This window comes from Mesoplodon mirus (genome assembly GCF_964341445.2).
Source record: "Mesoplodon mirus genome assembly, chromosome: 4".
Lineage (NCBI taxonomy): Eukaryota > Metazoa > Chordata > Mammalia > Artiodactyla > Ziphiidae > Mesoplodon > Mesoplodon mirus.
This window is the reverse complement of record NC_138979.1, coordinates 57,922,520-57,945,043: the sequence shown is the minus strand read 5'-3', so window position 1 is coordinate 57,945,043 and position 22,524 is coordinate 57,922,520. Positions and strand designations below refer to the sequence as shown.

Sequence of the window (22,524 nt, the reverse complement as noted above, 5' to 3'; positions counted from 1 at the left end):
TTGCGTTAAAGTCCCTTGCAACATTTTAGGAGGCAAAAGCACTGTCCTAACTCCTCGGCTGAGGGGTCAGCAAGAAAAGCCCCGCACCCCCCTTTTAAGGGTTCTCAGGCTAGGGAGGTGGCGAGGGCGCCACGGTTCTGGGAAATGATGATGTCTTCTCGGTTTCCCGAAATCGGCAAGTGTGCCTTGCCCGCATGCAGTGAAGGGAGCGCCCTGACCCGAGCGCGTCCTCCCCAGGCTGACGGTCTGGAGTCCCCCCGGGGTTTTCCCTAATGGGGGAGGGGGCTCCGGATCCCGGAGCTAGGAGAAGGGGGACCCTAGGAAAGGAACCGAATTTCGAAAGCCAGAGTGGAAAGCCCGGGCAAAGGGCTGTGCACAGCGACAAGGAGCAGCGGCCAGGGCGGCTCAGGGAGCCCCCTCGCCTGCTCATGGGGCTTGAGGGGTGAGCTTGGAGAGGGCGACGAGGCGGGAGGCAGGCAGCGCAGAGAGTGAGGCGATGGAGTCTTTAGGTATAATAATAAAAACAACCACCACAAGAACCCAAATCGGAAGAACTAAACGAAAAAAGCTGTAGAGACAGGGCGCGGGTACTCACCGTGCGGCGGCGGCTGGAGCCGGGCGAGCGGTGAACGGAGGAGCGCGGCGGGCGGAGCGGCGGGCGGGAGTCCGGGATCCGCCGGGCTCTCCGGGTGACGGCGCGGCCCCTCCCCGCGCGCGCGCACAGCCGCGCTCCCGGGCTCCCCGCGCTCACACTCGCGGTCCCGCTGGCCCCTCCCGCGCGGCGCCGTCTCTCAACATGCGCGGGGCTCCAGGGTCCCGGGCGGGGAGACTTGTGCCCTGTGCCTTTGCTCCTGATGCCCCGGACGAGCCCGGAGTGGAGGCCGAAGCCTGGAGCGCATGGCGCGGCGGCTGGCAAGGCGCGGTGACAGCCCGAGTGGCGAGGCCAGCGCGGGGCGGGCGCGCCTGACATCTGCGAGCCGGGGCGCCACACCCACCGCCCGCTCAGTCACTCGCGCCCTCCCGGGGTCCGCTAGTCCGCGGGCCACGCGCCGCGCCCTCCGCCTCCCCACAGCCCCCGGGCCTGGGCGCCCCAGGTAAGCGGCCACACACCTGCTCCCTGCGCCCGGCACCTGCGGCCCAAGCTCATTAAGGGGACCAGGAGGGAGGTAGGGCCCGGGGCCACGAAGTTTGCCCCCAAGAACAAAGTGAGAAGGCCTCAGCGCTCCCGGCTTAGGGGCCAGGACCGAGACCAAGGCCAGGTAATGGGGCTACGGAAGATTCAGAAGGAAAGGGAGAGGGGATGGGTACTGCACTTTCGGGCCAAGGCAGTGGCCTTGGGAAGCCAGTAGTGTGGGGAGCCGGAGAAGAGATCAGGGTGTGGGGTACCAGGGGATGGCAGCTGGAAAGGGGCAGAACCAACTCCCCCACGGCTTCAGACTTGGATGCGAGGTGTCAGGACAGCTCCAGCCTGGGGAGGGGCGACCTCCTGCCTCCTTCACTGAGCTGTGGACTCGGGAACTGGGTTTGGAGGTCCTAGGCCTTGACTCTCCCCCCACCAACACCAACCATCCCAGGGCTGGAGCCAAGTCATCACTGAGAGATACCTGGGGTCAACTACTAGATGACCACTAGACTACTCCCTAGCTCTCCTGTGAAATCAGTTTCCCCGTGATGGGGTTCTAGCCCCTGGTGCTGCAGACGCTCCCTGGCATCTTCTCTCTTCCCAGAGCTCCATTTCTCTCCACCCCTCTCTCTTCTCTGTCGGCTTCTGTCTTCACCATCCTTTCCCCCACTATCCCAGTGGGTCTCATCTTCTCGCTCTCTCTCAATCTCCGTCTTTCCTTATTTGAGTTATCAGTCGCACTCCCTCCCTCTGTGCCCGCACCCGTACGCCCCCTCGCCCCCCACCCCTCCGTGGCATTAAGTGTCCTTAATGGACACGTTAATTAAACTATAATTAATCATACTGTCCGGCCCAAGTTTGAACAATTACCCTAATCAAACATAAGTTAATAATGGCAGGCATGGCCCGGGGCGCGGCGGGCCGCCAGGGCAGGGGGCGCACCGGCCGTGGCGGCTACCGACGCGGGCAGCAGCGACGAGAGCTGCCCGTCCTTGGAACCCGGGCGGCGCCATAAATCTTCCGCGGCCAGCGGCGCCGGGTCGCCCTCGCCCCCGCCCCCTCGTTTTCCCTCTCGCTCTGGGTTACAGGCCCTCTCCCCTCCGGCACTCCGGCTCCTCCAGGGTTCGTCTCGCCCTTCTCCTCCACTTCTCTGTTTCTCTCTTCTCTGCGGGGTCGCAGGGACCCTGAGACACGCCTCTGGGGGTGGGAGCGGATCGTCCAGGCCTACCCTCGGAGAGAGGGGGCGGCCAGGCCCTAGGACTCGTTTGCCACCCCCTTCTCCCCTTGGCTAACGCGTTTTCCGAGGCCACGAAACTACCCTCCCCCACAAGCTTGAGGGCTTAGTCTCTGCTGCCCGGTCTCTTCTAGAGGGGTTCTTGCTCTTTCACCTTCCAGAGTTCCCGTCTCTCTCTCTTGGATTTCCTTGTCTTTCTTTCTTTCCTCCCAGAGCCTGCTCAGCCCCTTTTCTCTCTCTGACTCTTGCTCCTCCACTGGCGCGTCTTTCCCAGGCTCTGCCTCTGTCCCGTTCTAACTCTGCCGATCTCTACCTCCCTCCCGCCCCACTTCCCTCCAAGGAAGACAGGAACCTATTTTCCGTCCCGGTCCGAGAGCCGCCCCCAGCCTACACCTGCTCATCCCCCCTCCCTCGGCCGGCCTCCCCACCCCATAATTACAATCTCGTTCGGTAATTATTCTTAGCCTCCTAATGATTTTTTAAAAGGCATCTCAGAATTCGGCGTGGTGGTGACAACGGTCTCGGAGCCAGGACGCCCCCGGGGTGGTGGGGCTTGGGAGTGGGAAAAAGATGGGGAGGATTCCCCTGAGCAGGGCCTGCCTACCCTGCCTCTGTTGTACTGCGAGGGCCAGCAACGCCTCTGGAGCCGGCCTCTAGAGAACTCCCGGCAGCCGGGCCGCGGGGCCCCGGGGACTTCTCAGACGAAAGTTCTCTTTGCGGGTTGCAGCGCCAGGGGGGTGCAGGTTCACCCCTGCGTCTCCGTTCAGAACCAAACTGCGGACAGCTCCCTGCACCCGGTCCGGCTTCGCAGACCCAGCCTGCTCTCTCACCCGGCTCTGCACTGGAGAAAGACTTAAAGGAGCTTGGAGAGAGGCTGAGGAGGCGGCACCGCTCACTTGAGGAGTAGTGATCTCCGGGGAGCGAGTCTTGGGGTCGGAGCTGGGCTCTGCTCTGGACCAGCGGCCAACTGGTTAGTATCACCACAAAGAGCATTTTACAGTTTGCAGAGAGCCCTTTCTCACAACAGCCTTGGAAATAGGTAGAGATAATTTATTCCCATTTTACAGGCAGGAAACCGAGGGTCAGGCAGTGGAAGCCAACTCACCCAGGTTCCTCGGTCAATAAGGGGTGCAGGCTGATCTACCAGACCCCAAATGTCGTGCGTTGCACGCTGCCTGGAGGGCCTCGTTTAGTGAAGGAAGACAAGCGCTGCACAGCTCACGAGGAGCTTTTAAGATCGCCCTCAGAACACTCCATGAGGAGGAAACAGGCCTAGCAAAGCCAGGTCACTTGCTCAGATGCAGGCAGCCAATGCGGGGCAGCGCTGGACTTGAACTCAGGCTCAGACAGGGGAGGGTGGCACCCCTCTTGCTCAGACAGGGCTCTGAGTCGTGCGGCCCTGTCCAGAGCCTGGGGAACCCGCGGGAGTCGGTGCCCTTGGCCTTCCTGACCCCCATTGGCGCTGAATCTTTTATCCACTGCCGTGTGCACCAGGGTCGGAGGGCCAGACTGTGGATCAGGGAGGCGCCTGGCGTGCAACCGACCAGCTCTGGGTCCGTGCTGCCTCTGAGCCCCCGGTGTCACATGCACACAGCCAGGCGTCCCACGCCCATTCCCGCTCCCGCTTGGGCTGGGGCTGGGCGGCCGCGCCTCCTCCTCAAGCACATATCTTTTACCAGTTGAATTAACGGCAGTTTTCGTCAGTTAATTAGGTTTAATTTACATAATTAGTACAGTATAAAGAGGATTGGGGATAATCATGGGGTACGTAGCGCTTACTGTGTAAACACGTATTCTGAATTAAAAATCAGATGTAATTAAGGCGCGCAGGCCCTGTTTAGGCAGGGTTTTAATTGTAATGAATTTCTAATTAACACTCAATGATTGCCAAATGCAAAGGGCTGTAAAATTTTCTTGTAGTTTTGCTAATTTATTGTTTACTTAATATCTGCATATTAATCCGACGACCAGATAGACCCTAGCCCCTCCCGGCGGCCCGAGCAAATGAAGGAGGCTGGGCGGGGCCTGCTGGCCGCAGCTGAGGGCAGAGGTGAGGTCGCGGGGGAGGCGGGGGCCACAGAACCTGCACGAAGGTGCTCAGAAGTGCCCACCTCGCTCCGTGTGCAGACGGGAAGACTGAAGCTCCAGGGAGGGCCCAGGGCTTGCCGGAGGCCATACACTCTGGGTTCCTGCCTCCCAGACCCGGCTCTTGGGGATCAGAGGCCAGGCCAGCGCTCCTGCCAATGAAGGACTTCTCCCTGGGGACATCAAAAGGAGGGAGAAAAGTCTCAGCCTAGATCCAGTTCTACTGTCCACTTGAGTAACCATGGACCTTGACTTGGCCTCAATATGTGCATCTGTAGGATGGGCACACTGGCAATTTGCAGGAGTGAAGGGTTGACTCAGAGGCCCAAGGGCACTGCAGATAAACATCTTTCTTCTGGAGCCCTGAGGGGATGGCGGGTGGAGCTTGAGGGACACTGCTTGAGTGTAGGTCGCTTAAGCTTAGAGGAGGGGCAGAGCCTGGAGGACTTGAGAATGGTTTGAAGGTTGCAGGGCCTGGCTCTGCCCAATCTGGGGCTCTCTCTGCACTTGGGGATGCAAGTTAGGCTGGGAGGGACTGAGGAGGGAGCCCAGGACAGACTTACTTGCCCCAACCAGACATAGATATCCCCAAGGCCTGAACAGAGGTATTTGTGAAAGAGGGTGGGTATCTCAGCTGGCACCAGGACTCCTCCCCAACCCAAAATCTCTAGTTTGGGTCCCAGTTGCCTCCCCTCCCCCAAGGGTTCACCTGCTGTCAGTCCCAGCTTAGCCCTAAGTCTCTCTCTATCCAAGATCTTTAGCACAGGGGAGACTCTGTGGGCACTTAGGAATTTCCTACCAAGCCAAGGAACACACAGGAAGAAAATTCAATGGCCCTTAGAGGCTTCCGCCCCACAGAGCAGGCTACCTTCATTTCTCTCCTCAGTGCCTTTCAGAAGCCTCAGAGGACTCTCCTGGTCACTACACTGAGCCTCCTCTAAGCCTATCTGCTTGCCCGGACCCTTCACTCCTGTCTGTCTGATGCTATTTTATTTTCTTCATTGGATTGTTCACTGGTTAATATTTCCTGACTTGTTTGTGCGTGTTTTCTGTCTCTCCCGCTGGAATGTTTTGTTTGCTGTTGTATTCCCAGGGCTTAGAACAAGGCCTAGCACACAGTTGGTGCTCAACATGTTAAATGAATGAGTGAACAACATTTGAATGGAAGGGCTATGACCAGACTTGCTGGCCATAGTGATTGAACGGTGCACTTGTTGTTTAGTGGCCAATCAGGTTCTTCAAGAGTTGTAGGTTCTATGCTTCCTGGTGATGTCTAGGAAGGTCTTGGGATTCTCAGCCTCCACACAGATTCAGGCAAGGCTACTCAGGCAGAGCCTCTGAAGGCTGAAGGCTGGTTCTCACAGGAGGCGGGGAATGGGCTCTGGCAGGCAGGTGGGGAGCAGCTGGCAGGCTTGCTGAGCGCTCCCTGGTAGCAAGGGCTTCCTTTCCAGGGCCTCCTCCACACAGCATGGTGGGCGGAGGGGCTGGAAAGAGAACAGACTCTGGACTCAGCAAGGCTTGGGTTCAAATCCCAGTTCTGCTCTGTTTGAGTCTCCAAACTTGCATCTGTAAAATATTTCCTGGCCTTACAGGGTCAGGGATATCCTGGGTCCCACAAGGATGTCATAAGGATTAAATAAGGTGCTGGGTGTATGGCACATAGCCAGGTCTGGGACTAGATTGAGTGCCTTGGGTGCACAATTTAAGCAGGGATTCACTCTCAGGCTCCTGAAAATTCTCCCCATAGTCCCAGCCTTGCACAAGCAGACGGCACAGAGTAGGTACTCAATATCTGTGAGTTCCCCTTCCCTGACAGCCTCAGATCAATTCTGGGCAGCTGCCTGAACATTGGTGGAGTTCAGTCTGCTTGCTGGGACAGGTTGAGCTTTATTGTGATGTAATTCACATATTTAAAGTGTACAATTCAATGGTTTTTCATGTATTCAAAGAATTGTACACCATCACCACTATCAATTTTAGAATATTTTCATCACCCCAAAGAGAAACCCATACCTATTAGATATCACCCCATCTCCCCCCCTCCCCCAGACCCTGGCAACCATTAATCTACTTTCTCTTTGCCTATTCTGGACTTCTCATATAATTGGAAATGTACAATATGTGGTCTTTTGTGCCTGGCTTCTTTCACTGAGCATGTTTTTAAGGTTCATCTATGCAGTAGCATCTATCCGTACTTCATTCCTTTTTATTGACAAATAATATTCCATTGTATGGATATCCACATTTTGTTTTTTCATCCACTCATGAATATTTGGGTTGTGTCTACTTTTTGGCTATTTTGAATGAAGTTGCAATGAACATTAATGTACAAATTTTTGTGTGACTGTATGTTTTCATTTCTCTTGGGTACATAGTAGGTGTAGAATTGTCAGGTCACATGGTAACTCTATGTTTATCTTTTTTTAAGGAATTGCCAGAACTGGTTTTCCAAAGCACTGCACCATTTTATATTCTCATCAGTAATGTACGAGGGCTCTGATTTCTCCACATCTTTGACAGCACTTTTTATTATTATTTTTTATTATACCATTCTAGTGGGTGTGAAATGGTATCTCACTGTGGTTTTGGCTTGTATTTCTCTGCTGAGTAATGATTTTGAGCATCTTTTTCACGTGCTTATTAGCCATTTGTACATCTTTCAAGAAATGTTTATTCAGATCCTTTGCCCACTTTTTCAACTGGATTGTTGGTATTTTTATTATTAAATTGAAAGAGTTCTTTATATAGTCTAGATACAAGTCCCTTATCAGATATGTAATTTGCAAATATCTTCTCCTGCCCTGTGAGTTGTCTTTTCACTTTCTAATGATGTCTTTTGTTTTTAATTTTGACGATGTCCAATTTATCTTTTATTTTTTTGCTGCTTGTGCTTTTGGTGTCAAAACTGAGAAGATTTTGCTGAACCTAAGGTCATAAGATTTACTCCTATGTTTTCTTCTAAGACCTTTATAGTTTTAACTCCTACATTTAGGTCTCTGTTCCATTTACAGTTAATTTTTTGTGTCTGATAGGAGGTAAGGATCCAAATTTATTCTTTTGCATACAGATATGCAGTTGCCAGAGCACCATTTGTTGAAAATATTATCTTCTCCCCATTAAATTGTCTTGGCACCCCACTGGCTTTTCTGGTCTGGAGAAATGACTATCTTCCTTTCTCCAGGAGAGATGGGGCCTCCCCAGAGAGGGGGGCCCAGCCAGCCTTCTCCCTCTGCAGATGTAAATGGAAGCTCACTGCTCAGGAATCAGGAACCAGTCATTCCTCTGCAAATATTGTTGAGGTGTTCCCTCTTTCCCCACTGATAATTCTCTTCTTCCTCTGCCTCCTGATGTATGTGGCATGTGCCTTTATTACGACACGGTCTGGGACGAAGTGACAGTGGAGTGTTCCATGTCTCTTAGTGGAGCGAGAGTTCTGAAAGAACATAGTCTGCATCTTACAGGGAGACAGCTGTTGCTGAGGAAACAGCCTTCACCCCAGACAGATCTGGGTTTAAATCTTATGGCTACTACTTCCTGGCTGTGTGGCTTTGGGTGAATTGCTTCACCTCTCTGAACCTCAGCTTCCTCAATCATGAAATGGGCATGCTGGCATCACAGGAATGTTGTCAGAACTAAATGAGATGAGGGGCCCCAGCCCAGAGCCTGGCACACAGTGGGAGCTCCAGTTTTCTTAGCTGGTATCAATGGAAATAGGAAAGTGACCCTCCTCCCAATACCACTGCTCCACCCCAGCCCAATCCTGTCCCTCTCTATCCCTTTACCCTGCTTTATTATTTTACTTTTATTTTTTTTAGTTGTACCTCCCCACACACCAGAGACTACAAGGAAATGAATGAATCACACCTAAAGACTAATACTTATAATAATAATAGCTAGTACTTTTCTGTTATCTACTGTTAGACGTTTGTCACAAATGCATTTCTAATCTTCACAATAACCCTGCAAAGTAGATATTATTATCCCCATTTTGCAGTTGAGGAAACTGAGGCTCCAGAGTGCAGGGACTAGTTTGCCTTGATCCCTACTGTGTCCCCAGCTCCTGGAACACAGGAGGTGCTGAGGAAGGATCTGATGAATAAACAGTGTGTTCAGAGTCTCTACTGGGCCCTGGGGGGGAGTCCCTAGTCCTTGGTACTGGGATGACTGAGGCCCTGTAAGGGTCAGCCTCCAGGGCTCAAGGAGGCTGAGTTCTGAGCCCTATTGGGGAGGGGAGTGGAACTGGAGGAGGGAAACTGACTCCTGGAGAATGGTAGTTGGTGGTGCTGGGTGCATGGTGCTGGGAGAGGTGGGGGGAGGGAGGGAGAGAGGAGAGCCGGCAAAGGCTGGTGAGTGGGGAGGGCAGCTGAGGGCGGGGGCCTGGAATATGGGCTGTGTAAACTGTAAAGGGCTGTATGCACGGAACAGTGTATTCCAAAGGCATTTGGGACAGCCTGGGCTGGAAAATGAAGAGGAGACATTTAGTTTCCTATTGCTGCCATAACTACCACAGTGTTTTTGTGTGTGTGTGTGGTACGCGGGCCTCTCATTGTTGTGGCCTCTCCCGTTGCAGAGCACAGGCTCCGGACGCACAGGCTCAGAGGCCATGGCTCACGGGCCCAGCCGCTCCGCGGCATGTGGGATCCTCCCGGACCGGGGCACGAACCCGTGTCCCCTGCATCAGCAGGCAGACTCTCAACCACTGCACCACCAGGGAAGCCCACCACAGTGTTTTAAAACAACACAATTGTATTGATATTATAATTCTGGAGGTCAGAAGTTAGAAATGGGTTTCACTGGGCTAAAATCAAGGCATTAGCGGGGCTGCATTCCTTCTGGAGGCTCTAGGGAGAATCCATTTCCTTACCTTTTCCAACTTCTAGAGGCCACCTGCATTCCTTGGCTCCTGGGTCCTTCTTCAAAGCCAGCAGTGTAGCAACTTCAAATCTCTCTGCCTGTGCTTCCCTCTTCATTTTTGCTGCACCTCACAGCAGGTAGAACTTCCCCCATCAGGGATCCATCGAACCCATGCCCCCTGCAGTGGAAGCGTGGAGTCTCAACTACTGGACCACCAGGGGAGCCCCATCCTTCTTCCACTTTAAAGGGCCCTTATAGGGCTTCCCTGGTGGCACAGTGGTTGAGAGTCCGCCTGCCGATGCAGGGGACACGGGTTCGTGCCCTGGTCAGGGAAGATCCCACGTGCCGCGGAGCGGCTGGGCCCATGAGCCATGGCCGCTGAGCCTGCGCGTCCAGAGCCTGTGCTCCGCAACGGGAGAGGCCACAACAGTGAGAAGCCCGCGTACCGCAAAAATAAAATAAAATAAATAAAGGACCCTCATAATTACACTGGGCTGACCTGGATAATCCAGGAAAATCTTTTTTTTTAACTTAATTAGTTTTGTTATTAATTAATTTTTGGCTGTGTTCGGTCTCCGTTGCTGTGTGCGGGCTTTCTCTAGTTGCGGTGAGCGGGGGCTACTCTTCGTTGCGGTGCAAGGGCTTCTTATTGTAGTGGCTTCTCGTTGTGGAGCACAGGCTCTAGGCACGCGGGTTCAGTAGTTGTGGCATGTGGGCTCTAGAGCGCAGGCTCAGTAGTTGTGACACAAGGGCTAAGTTGCTCCGCGGCATGTGGGATCTTCCCGGACCAGGGCTCAGACCCATGTGCCCTGCATTGGCAGGCGGATCTTAACCACTGTACCACCAGGTAAGTCCCAGGATAATCTTTAAAGTCAGGTGAATAAGAATCTTAATTCCCCTTTGCCCTGTAATATATGTATATATTCACAGATTCTGGGTGTCAGGACGTGAACATCTTTGGGGGGCTGTCATATTCTGCCTACTACAGTTGTCTCTCAAAAAAGAGGCCCTGGGAAGCTGGAGTGTATGCAGGAACTTGATGACTACAGCATATGGATGAGAGCATGTGTGCATCCAGGTGGGGGCACTTCTGTCCACACCCTCAGCCTCCTGAGCTACTGCCTGGAATCCAGAGCTTTGCCCTGACTGGGTATGGCCAGGGCTGAGCCTGGAGGTATTGCCCTGAGCTGCACAAACCTCCTGGGGAAGCCAAGGCAGGCCTGGGTGTGGGCTGAGGAACACACTGGTGGGGAGCATTGTGGTCACCCACAGGCACTGCCATGAGAGGCCAGAATGCCCATGCCAGGCCCTCATGCCAGATGTGCAGTGGCCCTCACTGGCGGTGATGTGTCTTATTATCCTCATCATTTGTCCTTCTCCAGACCTGAAGGGCAGGGGGCAGATGAAAAAGTGGGGAGTCACAGGGATTGAGGAGTGGCTGTGTGGATCTGTGTATATGTGGGGCAGGGGTGCCTGCAGGATGGGGGAGGAAACCAGCCCTTTGGAAGTGTTTTGTGCATGTCATGGTCAGCATGGAGGATGATTCAATAATGACACCAACAACCCATTAGGTGGACACTCTTGTTACCCCATTTTACCAATAAGGAAACAGGCCTTTCCAGAGAGGTTAGGCATCCTGCCCAGGGTCACACAGCGAGTCAGTGGAGGAGCCAGGACTTGGGCCCAGGTCTGTGTGACTCCAAGCCCATGCCTTTCATCACTACATTCTGCTGCCTCCCACACAGGATTGTCAAAAAGGGGTCCAGGAGGCCGTGGAGGGCGGGGGGAGGAGGCGAAGGGTTCCACTTGGGTGTCAGAAGAACTCACATTGAATGCTGCCTCTCCTACTGCCTTGCTGACCAAGAGGTTTCAAATACCTTTAAAACAAATTATTTTTATTATAAAAATAATATGTTTGTTGCATTATATTAGGAAAATGCAGAACAAGAGAGAGGAGATTGAAGAGCACCCACACTCCACAGCTGTGCAGTGTTAACTAGGGTCTTGTTCCTAGATGGGGGGATGGTGGAGGCCAGGTCACTAAGTTCTCTGAAGCCCTACCAGCCCCGCCAGCCTCCCCTCCATTTATTTAATCACTATTTCTTAAGCATCTCCTGAATGCCAGGCAGTGCCCCAGCTCCTGCCTTCTTGGGGCTCTCACTGGAACAAGGCAGACAAGACGGTGCAAGAAAAGCAATGAGGACAAGACAGTGAGGTCGCGCAGTGACTGGGATCCAGGGTGGGTGGGTGTCAGAAAAGGCCTTCCCAGAGCATTTCAGCTGAGCCTTGGAAGATGAGTAGGAGTTGGGCAGGAGAAAAACGGTGGCGGGGAAAGGTGTCCGGGGCTGAGGGAACAGCCTGTGCAATGGCTCACAGGCAGAAAGGGCTCAGCTCGTTCAAGGAGGAGAGCATCACCCCCTGGGATGGGAACATAGAGTGGGAGACAGGGGTGGGGCAACCATGCCCCTGCCTTTGCAGGGGTGCTGGGAGGAACAACAAAGGCAAGTGTGAAGGCAGTGTGCTGTGCCCAGCTGATACTGCAAGACAGCACTATTTCTCCTCTTTCTCAGAACTAAAGTGATCTGGACACTGGAACTCCGGGGACCCTCCATGCTCTTTTCTCATCCTGCCACCCTCACTGCTTTTCTCAGTGTGCACCCCATTGCTCTCCCTACTACCCACCTCCCCAAATGGGGGAAAGATAAAAGGCAAATTTGGGGAAGAACCAGCAACACAGCCTGACTGGATGCTTTTAACTAAGTCTGAGGGCAGGAGAGACTATTTATCCCTTGCAAGTTAATGCAAACTGTTAGGATGGACTGTTGCGCTCAAAGGAGGGAAATTTGTCTCACTTTAGAAGAAGGACCTGGAGGGCTCAGCCCCATCGACTTGTTCATTGTGTTGTTATCTGCCACAGAGGTGGTGACACCACAGCAATTAAGACAAAGTTTAGTCTATAAATTCGTCCCTGCAATCTCGTGGCTTCAAAACAAGACAAATGATACCGCCAAGGGAGGAAACAAAGTCTTTTTCAGACTCTGTCCAAAGTTACGGCGAATATTTGTAGTTGTTCAGCAGAAAATTTGTCATTACGAGGCCTGGGCTCTGCTGGCTCCCCCCGCCCCACTTTATAATCCATCTTGGATTATAAAGTGTGCCAGCCCAGGCTGTCTCTGGGACTCCACCTGGCTGCCTCCTGCAGGGTCCCACCCATTGCCAGCCGCACCCACCTGCCTGTCTCTCAGGTTACCGGCATCTCGGGTGGATCAGGACACGGTTTCTGCCAACCGGAAAGGAGTCATGACAAAGCCAGGAAGTGCCATCAAAACCCAGCTCTGCCACCGAGGGCTGGTGACCTCCTCCCATCTCCCTTCTGCTCCCCCTCCCCTGCACTAGCAGCCAGCGCCCACAGGGACCAGGCTTGGGGGCTGTGTCCTGGGCCATTTCCTGCTTCCACCTGCCTAGGCTCCCCTCCCTTGATCCTGGCCTCAGCCTCCCACCTGTGGTTGGATTGAGCCACTTCTGGCTGCTTGAAGGGAAAGCACCCCAGCCCCTCAATGAGGGGTTGGGACTTGGACCCAGTACAGCCTTGGGAGCCCACCTGGCCTCAAGTGTGGAGTCAGGACCCCGCTGGCTGCCTGGGCTGCTGTGGGCTGTTGGCGCTGGCTCCCTTCTTGCCCTCCTGCTTCTGTTGTTTCATGCTCTTCTGCAGCCTTGCCTGGCACTGCCTCTCTCCCCACCCTCCCTGTACTCTGTGAACACAGGCTCCCATCCTAATAGGGCCCAGACTTAGCTACAGGACGAAGCTCCAGTGGGGAATTTGGGCAGCCGTCAGCGGGGATGGAAGGCATCTTTGCGGCAGCAACATGACCCTCTCTGGGTTCCCCCAGCCCACATGGAGGCAGCTGTCCGTCCCCGTCTAACCAACCTGTGCGACAGAGGGGGTCTGCGGAGCTGCCTGCCTGCATGCCTGGCACCACCCCAGGGCCTCACTTTGAGGTTATATTCTGGCCTTCAGCACTGAGTGTGCAGAGATCTGGAAGCATATGCCTTCCCCCCAAAGATTCACGTCTGTTCAGCTCAAGTGCAAGGCCCCAGGTTCTTGGCCTGCAGGCAGGGCACCCATGGCTTCCTCAGCCGGGTTACGGCACCCAGCCCATCTTACCTGACAACCCCCAAATGGGCTGGGCTCAGCTCTGGGTCACACTGCTTTGGGCCACAAGGCCTTTGTCTGACCACATGTGGGGAACAAGGGTCCCACCCTGTCCCCATTGCCTTCTTGGAGCATCTCCAAAGCCCTGGGGTCCTGTAAGCCATACTTCCCAGATGGGAAAACCAAGGGCAGGACAAGGAAGGTCCAGCGGGCTGAGTGCTGAGGGGACTCCTTGCCTCCAGGCTCAGGTGACACCCACCTCCCAGTGTGAACTGCGGGCTCCACGAGAACTGACCTGTCCCAGAAACACCCCCCTCCAGGCTTGAGGGTCTGAGGCCTGAGGCTGCATCCTGTGGGGGTCTGGTCTCCTGGATGTCCTGGTTAGAAGGCACATGGGTGTCTCTGAGGGTTGGAGTGAGAAACCAGAAACAGGATAGTGACAAGCCCTGGGGAGGGGCCTGCGGGCCTGACCCTTCCAGTCCTCCAGCCCTCCCACACTCAGAGCACCTGCCATGTGCCGCCCTGGCCAGGTCCTGGGGTGATGAGTCAGACCCTCAGGGGGCTCACATCTGTACCAGAGAAGCTTCGAAGAGGAGGTGCTGTTTGAGAGGGGCCTCAAGGGAAGAGTGGAGGTTGGCTGCACGGGCGGGGTGACGGTGGGTGAAGTGTCACTCTGGGCAGAGGGGAGAGCTCATTCCTGTCCCTCTGTGTTCCAGGTCTCAGTCCTCCATGACCCCTCAGGGCAAGGGCGGCTTGGCCTTGGGGCTGTCAAGGGTGACTGGGGGGATGACCGAGCCTAAATAGGCCAAAGAGGGCCCTGCCTGTTAGCCAGAGGGCTCTATGCAGGAGAAGCCCTCAGGGGTCACCCAGCTCCCCATCTTCCCAAGACTGAACCCAAGGGAAACTTAGACCTTGAGGGCCACCCCAAAGCTGGGGCTCCAGACGTGAAGTCCACGAGTGAGTGGGTTCCAGGGCTCCACGAACCCTAAGTTGTGGACAAAACTGTGTGTGCGAGCGTGTGGGTGCACGTTATTCTGGCGTGAGGGTCTGTCACTTCTGTGGGACACCTGTGGAGGTCCATGGCCCCAAAAGGTGAGAACCCCTGTTCTGGAACATCAGGGCTGGGAGGAACTCCAGAACTCAGTGGGATCAACGCCTGCATTTACCAAAGAGGAGACTGAGGCTCAGATGGAGACATGCTTTGTCCAAGGTCATCCTGGAAGCTGGTCTCCAGGTCCAGGGCCTTGATGAGCCCTCCAGAGCAGTGTTTCTCAGTGCCAGTGGAGGACGCTCTGCCTCTGTGTCCTGGGGGTGGCCACAGAGCAGACCCCTGGGCCCCACTCCGAAGGTACGGATATAGTATCTCTGCACACCAGAGTTCCTGAGGACAGAGTATGTGTGTGCGCGCTCATGTGTTACATACGTAGTGCTTGTGGAACTGACTTCTGGAGCCAGGGTTAAGAGAACGGCTCTGAGTTCCAAACGGTACTTTGCTACTTACTTGCTGGGTGTCCTTGGGCAAGTCTCTTAGCCTCTCTGTGCTCTGGTTTCTCCATCTGTAAAACGGGCAGATTAATAATACCTCCTACCTCAAGTGATTGCTGCAGAGATTAAACAGGTAGATAAAGTAAGCCCTCAGCACAGTGCTTGCATGGGATGCCTGATCATTTTCCCTCCCTCCCCTGGTTCGGGATTTGGGGATAGCAGGCTGGCTGGGTGAATCTTCTCAAATCAAGAGTGAACTTCACGTCTGGGTGGTGGTTGGTTCATGTTCTGGGCTGGGGAAGCCCCTCTGGGGAGCGTCTCCTCCTCAAAAAGTCCATAACACATGCTCCGTGAAGCTCTCCCTGCCCTGAGCACTGACCTGGGGAGCAGCAGCCTCGCTGGCCCGGGCCTCATCTAATCCTGTGACCTCCCAGCCCCAGGGATGTGGCAGGTGCTCTGCCCAGGCCCAGGGGCAGCTGGAGGCCTGTACCACCTTGAAGAGTGTTACCAAGAACATGACAACTCCGCCCCAGGAAACAAAAGGATGCCTCACATAGGCTGAGCCCTTCATGAGCAAAGGGCTGAGCAGTGCTGGGAATCACAGTGCAGCCAGTTTCCACTCAGGCCACATTTACTGGGCACCTACGAGGCCAGGATCTGTTCTTGGCACTGGAGGGGTGGATGCCACATGAAGAAAACTGACCAGAATCTCTGCCCTTGTGCAGTGTACATTCTAATGGGGAGGAGGGGAAGGGAGGAGATGGAAGATAGAATAAATGAGTACAATTAGTGGTTTGTAACAAATGCAATGGAGGACAGTGGTGCAGGCAAGGGGAACACGAGTCCCAGGGGGCAGGTGTGGGCGGGTTGTGATTTTAAATAGAGCGGTCAGGTCAGGACTCACTGAGATGCCATATGAACGAAGTCCTGAATGGGACAGAAGTGAGTCATGTGGATATTTGGAGAAAGAACGTCCTGCACCTGGTATGAAGGCCTATGTTAGATGGCATAACACTAGCTGCCAGTAACATAAACGCAAAATAGTTTAGTTCAAGCTCATTTAACAGTCCAGTGCAGGGGTTCCTGGGGGCAGCATGTTCTTCCAACTGGTGATTCAAGGATTCAGGCTCCTTCCTTTCGGACTTCAGCCTCCCGCACCTCCCAATATAGTCATTTTTCCATTTAGCAGGAGGATGGAGAAACATGTAACACAGAAGGCACATCTGCATTTTAAGCTTCTTGGCCAGGAAGCAACCTACCATCTGCTTCAATTGATGAGAACCAGCCACAAGGCCCGTTAAATGCAAGGGGGATTGGGAGAGCTGGTCTGGGGCTGGGTAGCAGCTTCCCCACAGCCCTACACTATGGAGGGAGCATGAACCTTTGGGGGTCAGCTAGGTGTCTCTGCTGTGGCCCTGAGTGGGGGAGTGTCCCTCGATGTTCAAGGGTCAGTAAGGTGGTCAGGTGGCTGGAGTAGAGTGAGAGTTGGGGGTGATGGGAGTTGAGGTCAGAGATAATGGGGGCAGACTGTATAGGGTCACACAGGCCATTGCTGGGTCTTTGTCTTGTTTTCTGAGTGAGCTGGAGCCCCTGGAGGTTCCAAGCGGGGAGGGCCAGGATCTGCCTTGTTCTACCTGGCTCCCTCTAGTGGCTGTGTGGAGAATAGACTGCAGGGGCAGGTGCCTGGTAGGAGTCTGTTGCAGTGGTCCAGCGGTGGTGCCTTGGATGAGGATGGGAAGTGGTGGAATCAATGCAGTTTGAAGGCAAAGACAGCAGGACTTCCAGGTAGGCTATATGTGCGGTGTGAAGGAGAAAGAAAGGAGGCAAGGCCAAGTCCCAGTATGTTGGAGTGGGCACCAGGAGGATGGAGACGGGAAAGTGGTAGAGGAGGTTCTGGATGCGTGCGTGGTGTAGGAGTTTGCTTTTGGATGTGTCAGGATGCCACTTAGACCTCCAAGTGCAACCCGAGCCTCTCTGAGCCTCGGTTCCTCACCTGTAAAACGGGGGTAACACACTTACCTGGCGGTGATGGAGAGGATTACCTAACAGGATGGCTGTGAATGGCCCGAGGTGAGTGAGGTTCCCTGGGCGTGACGTCAAGGGCAGTGAGGGCCAGCTTGCTGTAGAGAGGAGCTGGTGGCGGGGTGTGGGGTGGGAGGGAAGGAGGGCCTCTCAGAACCACCCCAGGCTTCTTCCCAGCTCTTGGTCTCCTTCCTCACCCACGGCCCCAGATCAGATCACTGTGTTGGAGCTGGAGCTGCTGCTGAGACTGCCTGGCCCGTGAGCGTGGGGACAAACTCCAGCCCAGCAAGGGGCACATGACGTGGGTCCTGAGATCTTAGCTCTAGTGCTGGCTTGGCCACTCTTCGCTGTGGGACTTGGTTCAGGGACCTCCACGCCTCAGTTTTTCACCTGTCAAATGGGCCGGGCTGTGGGCCTTGTCACAGAACTGCAGGAAGCGCTCCTGGGGGGCTGGCACTGCCACACATATCCCTGTGCCGCTCCCAGCCCTGGGTGGGCAACAGACCCTCTGCACAGCACAACCCTCCTGGCGGTGGGCAGTCACAAAGCAGTAATATTTTTATTCCCATCAGCGATACTGACGGGGCCTGACCCTTTACAAAGGAGAATGTCAGGAAAAAGGAAGGGAAGCAAGGGCGTAGGGGCCTCTCTTCTCGATGCCCCATCCCCTCTACCCTCCCTGCCAGTCAGGTCTCCAGACCCGGGGGGTGTGTGGCGAGGGCTTGCCCTGCAGGGGTTGGCCACCCTGAGGGCTCCCTAGGCAAGGTCATCTGCCAGCAGAGTCGAAGGTGAGTCCAGCAAAGCTCTTCTGGTGCGGACAGCAAATGAAGGGCACAACAGGCACGTTTTCCCCTTGGTGACCAGTCCTGGGCTTTCAGCATCACACTGCAGCCTCAGGGGGGGCCCTGCTGGCTCCGCCTCTCCTCCAGTGCCCTGCACACCCACATGGACACCACGGTGGCATTTCCATCGTTGAACTGAACGATGAATGGGTGGCCCTGCGGGGAAGAGGAGGAAGCTGTGACAGGCATTCCCCAGACTCTGCACGTCATCACTTTCCAAGCCCTGTTCTCAGTCTTCCCCAACAGCCCTGTGAGGTGAGGGCAGCTTCAGCCCCATTCCACAGCCTAGATGACTGAGGCCCAAGGTGGAGCAATGACATGCCTGTCTAGAGCACTCGCTGCAAACCTCACATTCTGCCTGGTGTTTGGCTACCTTCTCCTGAAACTCCAACCAGCCTGAAAGATCCCCAAGGGTGTGAGCCTATCTTAACTCCACACTGCCTGGCCCTTCCTCAGCCCAGCATCACTCCAACAGCCGGCAGGCAAGGCCTGGCACCGCAGCTGCCAGCGTTCCTATCAAGTTGCTGACCAGAGACCAGAGAATCATCTCATCAGGGGCTACGTCAACCCCCGTTTTCTTCTTTGTCTCCAGCCCTCCTATGAACAATCTGCGAGTGAAGGGAAGGCAAACGTGTCAGGGGGAGGACGGATGTGCTGGTTCATGGTGAGAAGCTGGGGGCTGGGGACCAGACTCTGGAGGGGCACTACAGCCTCCATGTGGCCCCTCAGGCTCTAACCTACTTAGCCCACAGGCAGGCCAGGTTATATTTAGTCAGCCCCCTCCCCAGCTGTCCTGAAGAGACAAGATTCCTCCTCTCAATCTTAGGGCCTCCTTGGGAGTTCCCAGGAAAGGTCAGAAAAAGCCAGGGGCAGCCATGGGATCACCCTGGCCACAGGTCAAAGGTGAAAGGAAAACTGGAAAGCATTCTCTTCCCTCCTCTTCTCCAAGTGCTTCTCTGCTAAGGGATGCTCACCTGGCAGCCTCCTCTCCTACCAAAGACTTTGTAGCCTGAGACTGAGGGAGCCACGCTGGGCGAGCAGAGCGCATGGGGGCCTCCCAGCTGCCTTCTCCCCCTCTCCCTACCGCTTCAGCCATCCAGCTCCGATTTCCCTGCTCCCTCCTGCTTTCTGAGCCCTTCTTGGGCCCCCTCTGCCTCCCCTCTGGCCAGGCGGGGCTTTCGAGGCAGCTTTCCTGATGAGTTCATCACAGAGCCAGGAGGGACGGGGCCAGGGCTCGGATGCCCAGACCCCACTGTGTGTGGGAGCAGTCAAGGACCAGGCTGGGGAGGGGGCGGGAGGTCAGGTCGGGCGGGTGTCCCGCAGGCAGCACAAGCCTGAGGGGGCGCTGAGGTGGGAGAGGCCCAAGAGGGACTCTGTCTTGGCTCTCATATGTCCCCCACCCCGACACATATCATCTCACCTTATGTGTGCCTGCCTAAATCAGTGCCTAGATGGAGGGGATTCTTCTTGAAGTCAGTGAGCACATTTCCTTTTCAGGAGGCTCAGAGGAGATGACCTTGTACCCTTCTGAAGAACAAAGGGAGAAGCTGTGCTCAGGAGCCGATGGGCCCCTCCCCTGAAGCCCGGGGTGGCACAGTGTCACTTTCCCAGAATGCCCGGTGACTTTGGGGGCCATATGCTCCATCTCTGTTATCATCTGTTCAGGAACAAGCAGAGCGGAACCGCAGGAGGGGAGAGTGCAGCGTTCCTCCAGTTACAGGAAGGCTGCTGGCTACACCACAGGAAGCATTTCGCCCAGGTGCACCGGGAGGCGGACGAGGAGAGGGGCAGCATCCACTGCTCTGGTGCCGACTCTGCCCCTTTCCTGTCCTCCCTGACTGGGAGGTGACCCCCATCTCTTGCGTACCCCTGATGCTTTATACCACCCTGCACGGGAGTGACCGAGACAAGTGGTTTTGTCCCCAGCCACTGTTGATGGGTTTGGGGGGAATGAGACGGGGAATCATAGAGGGAGAAAGAGAGGAGACAGAGACAGAGATGGAGAGGAGACCCCAGCCTCTCTAGGCATCCTGGGCTGTGACAGGAGAATGTGGGAGCTGTAGGCTGCCTGGTCCACCATCTGAATGGGCACGCAGAGAAAGCCGGTATGTGGGGAGTGAGAACGTGGAGAGTTGTACAGAGGGAAACAGGAGCTGAGATGGCACTGGAGACCCTGGGGGCCATGATAGCCTGGCAGCATCTCTGCCTACAGTGCCCATGCACACCTCACGGTCTGGGGTGGAGGCACTAAGTCACATAGGTGGGCACAATAATCTCCACTTTGCAGATGAGGAAACAGAGGTCACGGTTGACCTGGCCCATCTCCCAGAGCTGCGACTGGACCACAAGTCTCTATAACCCAAACCTACTGCCTGGGGCACTCCCTGGGCTGAGCTGGGGTAGGCAGAGCCAGATTGCAATTCCCCCTTGCCTTATTTCTGCCATGGGATTCAGGCCTGCCTGGCCAGAGGGGAACCGAGACGGCAGGTCCTGACCCCTGTGTCGCCCCTGGGACATCCTGGGAGAGTGGTGTCAGGGTGGCAGATCACTCTTACTTGACTCTGCCCTCTCCCATCAGCCCTGGGTGGGAAGCAGGGAAAGTATACCATCACCCCATTTTACAGAAAAGGAAACTGAGCACTGGGGAGGGGACGTGATTGGTTAAGTGCTGGAGCTTCTGGTTGCTACTCTGGTACGTTCTCAGGGCTTGACTGCATCCCCTGTGACCCTGACAGCGCACGTGCTCCCTTTCCTCCCTGGAGTACAGCGGACGCTCCTCCAGTCCTGTGATGCACACGATGCAGGTACTTCTCATGAGTTTAATGAGCAAACGAAATCTGATGGACAATTCTGGCAAAAGCATAAAGATCACTCGGCCACCCTATGGTGCCTGAATTCCTAGGTGGCTCCTGACAGGCCCAAGCAGATGCCTGCAATAGCCAGATGCCTGGAGACCGATGGAAACTGCACACCGGATAATACCGAGTCCAGCACCATGGAGTGAGTGCTCTGGGCCAGACCCTTGCCGAGGGCTCTGTTCTCATTTTCCCACCGATCCCCATGCTCACTCTGGAGGCGCACACAGCCCCCCTGCAGATGAGGAAACAGACACTCAGGGACCTGTGTGAAGTCACGCAAGCGAGGGCTGAGCTGGAACCAAAACATGGGTCTCTTGACTCCAAATGCCATGCTCAGGACCACATGCTCTCCTGCACCTGCAACTGGAGAGCTGACCTCACAGCTCTTCTGGGGGGTCTCTGTGTGGTCCGGAGAGGGCTGTAGCCCCCTGCAGCCAGACCCTCCTCTGCATCTGGGTAAATGCACATCTCCCCCTAGGCAGAGAAATCCAGATGTGGACAAACTCACAGCCCACTCAGGCTCCAGGGAGCGGCGGGAGCATGGCGTGGCCCATTCCCTCGGAGCCAGGACACCCACATGCTGCTTGTCAAGAGCATCCTCCACCCCAGGTGACGGCCCCAGACACCCAGGCCTCTGCCACCTACACGGAGAGTGTGTCAGCCGTCACTCCACAGAGGCTGGCAGGGCGCGTGCAGGCTGGAGCTGCTGAATGATCTCACTGGCCTCATCACCAGGCAGTGGGAGCCACTTTCATTTCCCGAATTCTCTCAGGGCCAATTGCAACAATTAAACCGGCGAGGGTTGAAGTATAATGGCCCACAAACTTCGCCACAGAAGGTGGAGACATAATGAAGGGAAAAGGATGGCACTGGAAGACGTAGGATGGATCCAAAAGGCGGGCACAGGGGAGAGTGAGAGAGATGAGTCAACAACAACCAAAGCCAGCAGCATCACCGGGTGCAGACCTCCCACCACGGGGCCGAGGGGCAGATCATGCCCGCGCACTAACTCGTGAAGAGAAACTAGAGTGTTCAGTACACCCTCCTTCACTTGGGCACTAGCCTCCAGGACTTCGCTAGAGTTTGGCCCTCTCCTTCTGTAATAACGCCCCTAATTTTTGCCCACCCGTGTCATCGTGATGAGATGCCTTCCTGATGGCTGATGGCAGGGCCCTCCCCATGTGGACAGCGCTCCATGCTTCTGCCAAAGGGGGCAGGGAGAAGAGGGGTCCAGGGGTCCACCGTGTGGGCAGGAGGTGGACGCTCCGAGCTTGCTGCGGAGAAGTACCGCCTAAGGTTGAAGTGTCTGGACTCCCAGGCCAGTGCTCATTCACTGACACCTCACTCTCTGCCCTTAGTTGGGCTTCGAGTTTCTTCCCAAATAGGAAGTTACCTATTTGGGGTCTCTATAGTCTCTTCTCTTGTATAATCTCCTAAAGAACTTCCTGCATGTGAATCATTTAAGGACTTGCTGGTGCAGCGCCTGGCAGGTCGCAGGCCCTCAGTTGGCCGTGGGCCTGAGGCAGGAAAAAGTGACCTGCCTGTCCTCTCTGTCTGCATCTATTCATCGAGCCCTTTTTGTGAGCCAGGCCCCGGCTGCCTTACATGGCCCAGAACCCACCCATCACCCCCTTTACACACAAAGGAGACTGAGACGTCAATAAATGTGACCTGGGGCAAGGTCACAGAGCTAGAAAGTGGCAGGGTTAAGGGCTGAACCCAGCGGAGGACAGCACACTACTCTGCTCACTGGGGGTGGGCACAGTGAGTTTTAAATTCCTACTTGTTACAAGAATATATGGTACATTATTTTTAACTAGTAATTTTTAACTGACAAACTGAAATGACAGTGGCCAAAAGGCAAACTG

General features: G+C 55.2%; 1 protein-coding gene across 3 annotated transcripts in view; it reads right to left on the bottom strand.

Annotated features, from left to right (window-relative positions):
* Positions 1 to 17,491: 17,491 nt before the first annotated feature.
* MAP2K5 (mitogen-activated protein kinase kinase 5) overlaps positions 17,492 to 22,524 on the bottom strand; it is a 257,859-nt gene continuing 252,826 nt past the window's right edge. For all 3 annotated transcript variants that reach the window (XM_082618875.1, XM_082618876.1, XM_082618877.1), the window contains one exon: positions 17,492 to 17,954. In XM_082618875.1, coding sequence (XP_082475001.1) covers positions 17,850 to 17,954 — 105 coding nt within the window. In that variant the 3' untranslated portion in view covers positions 17,492 to 17,849. The remainder of the gene's footprint in view (positions 17,955 to 22,524) is intronic.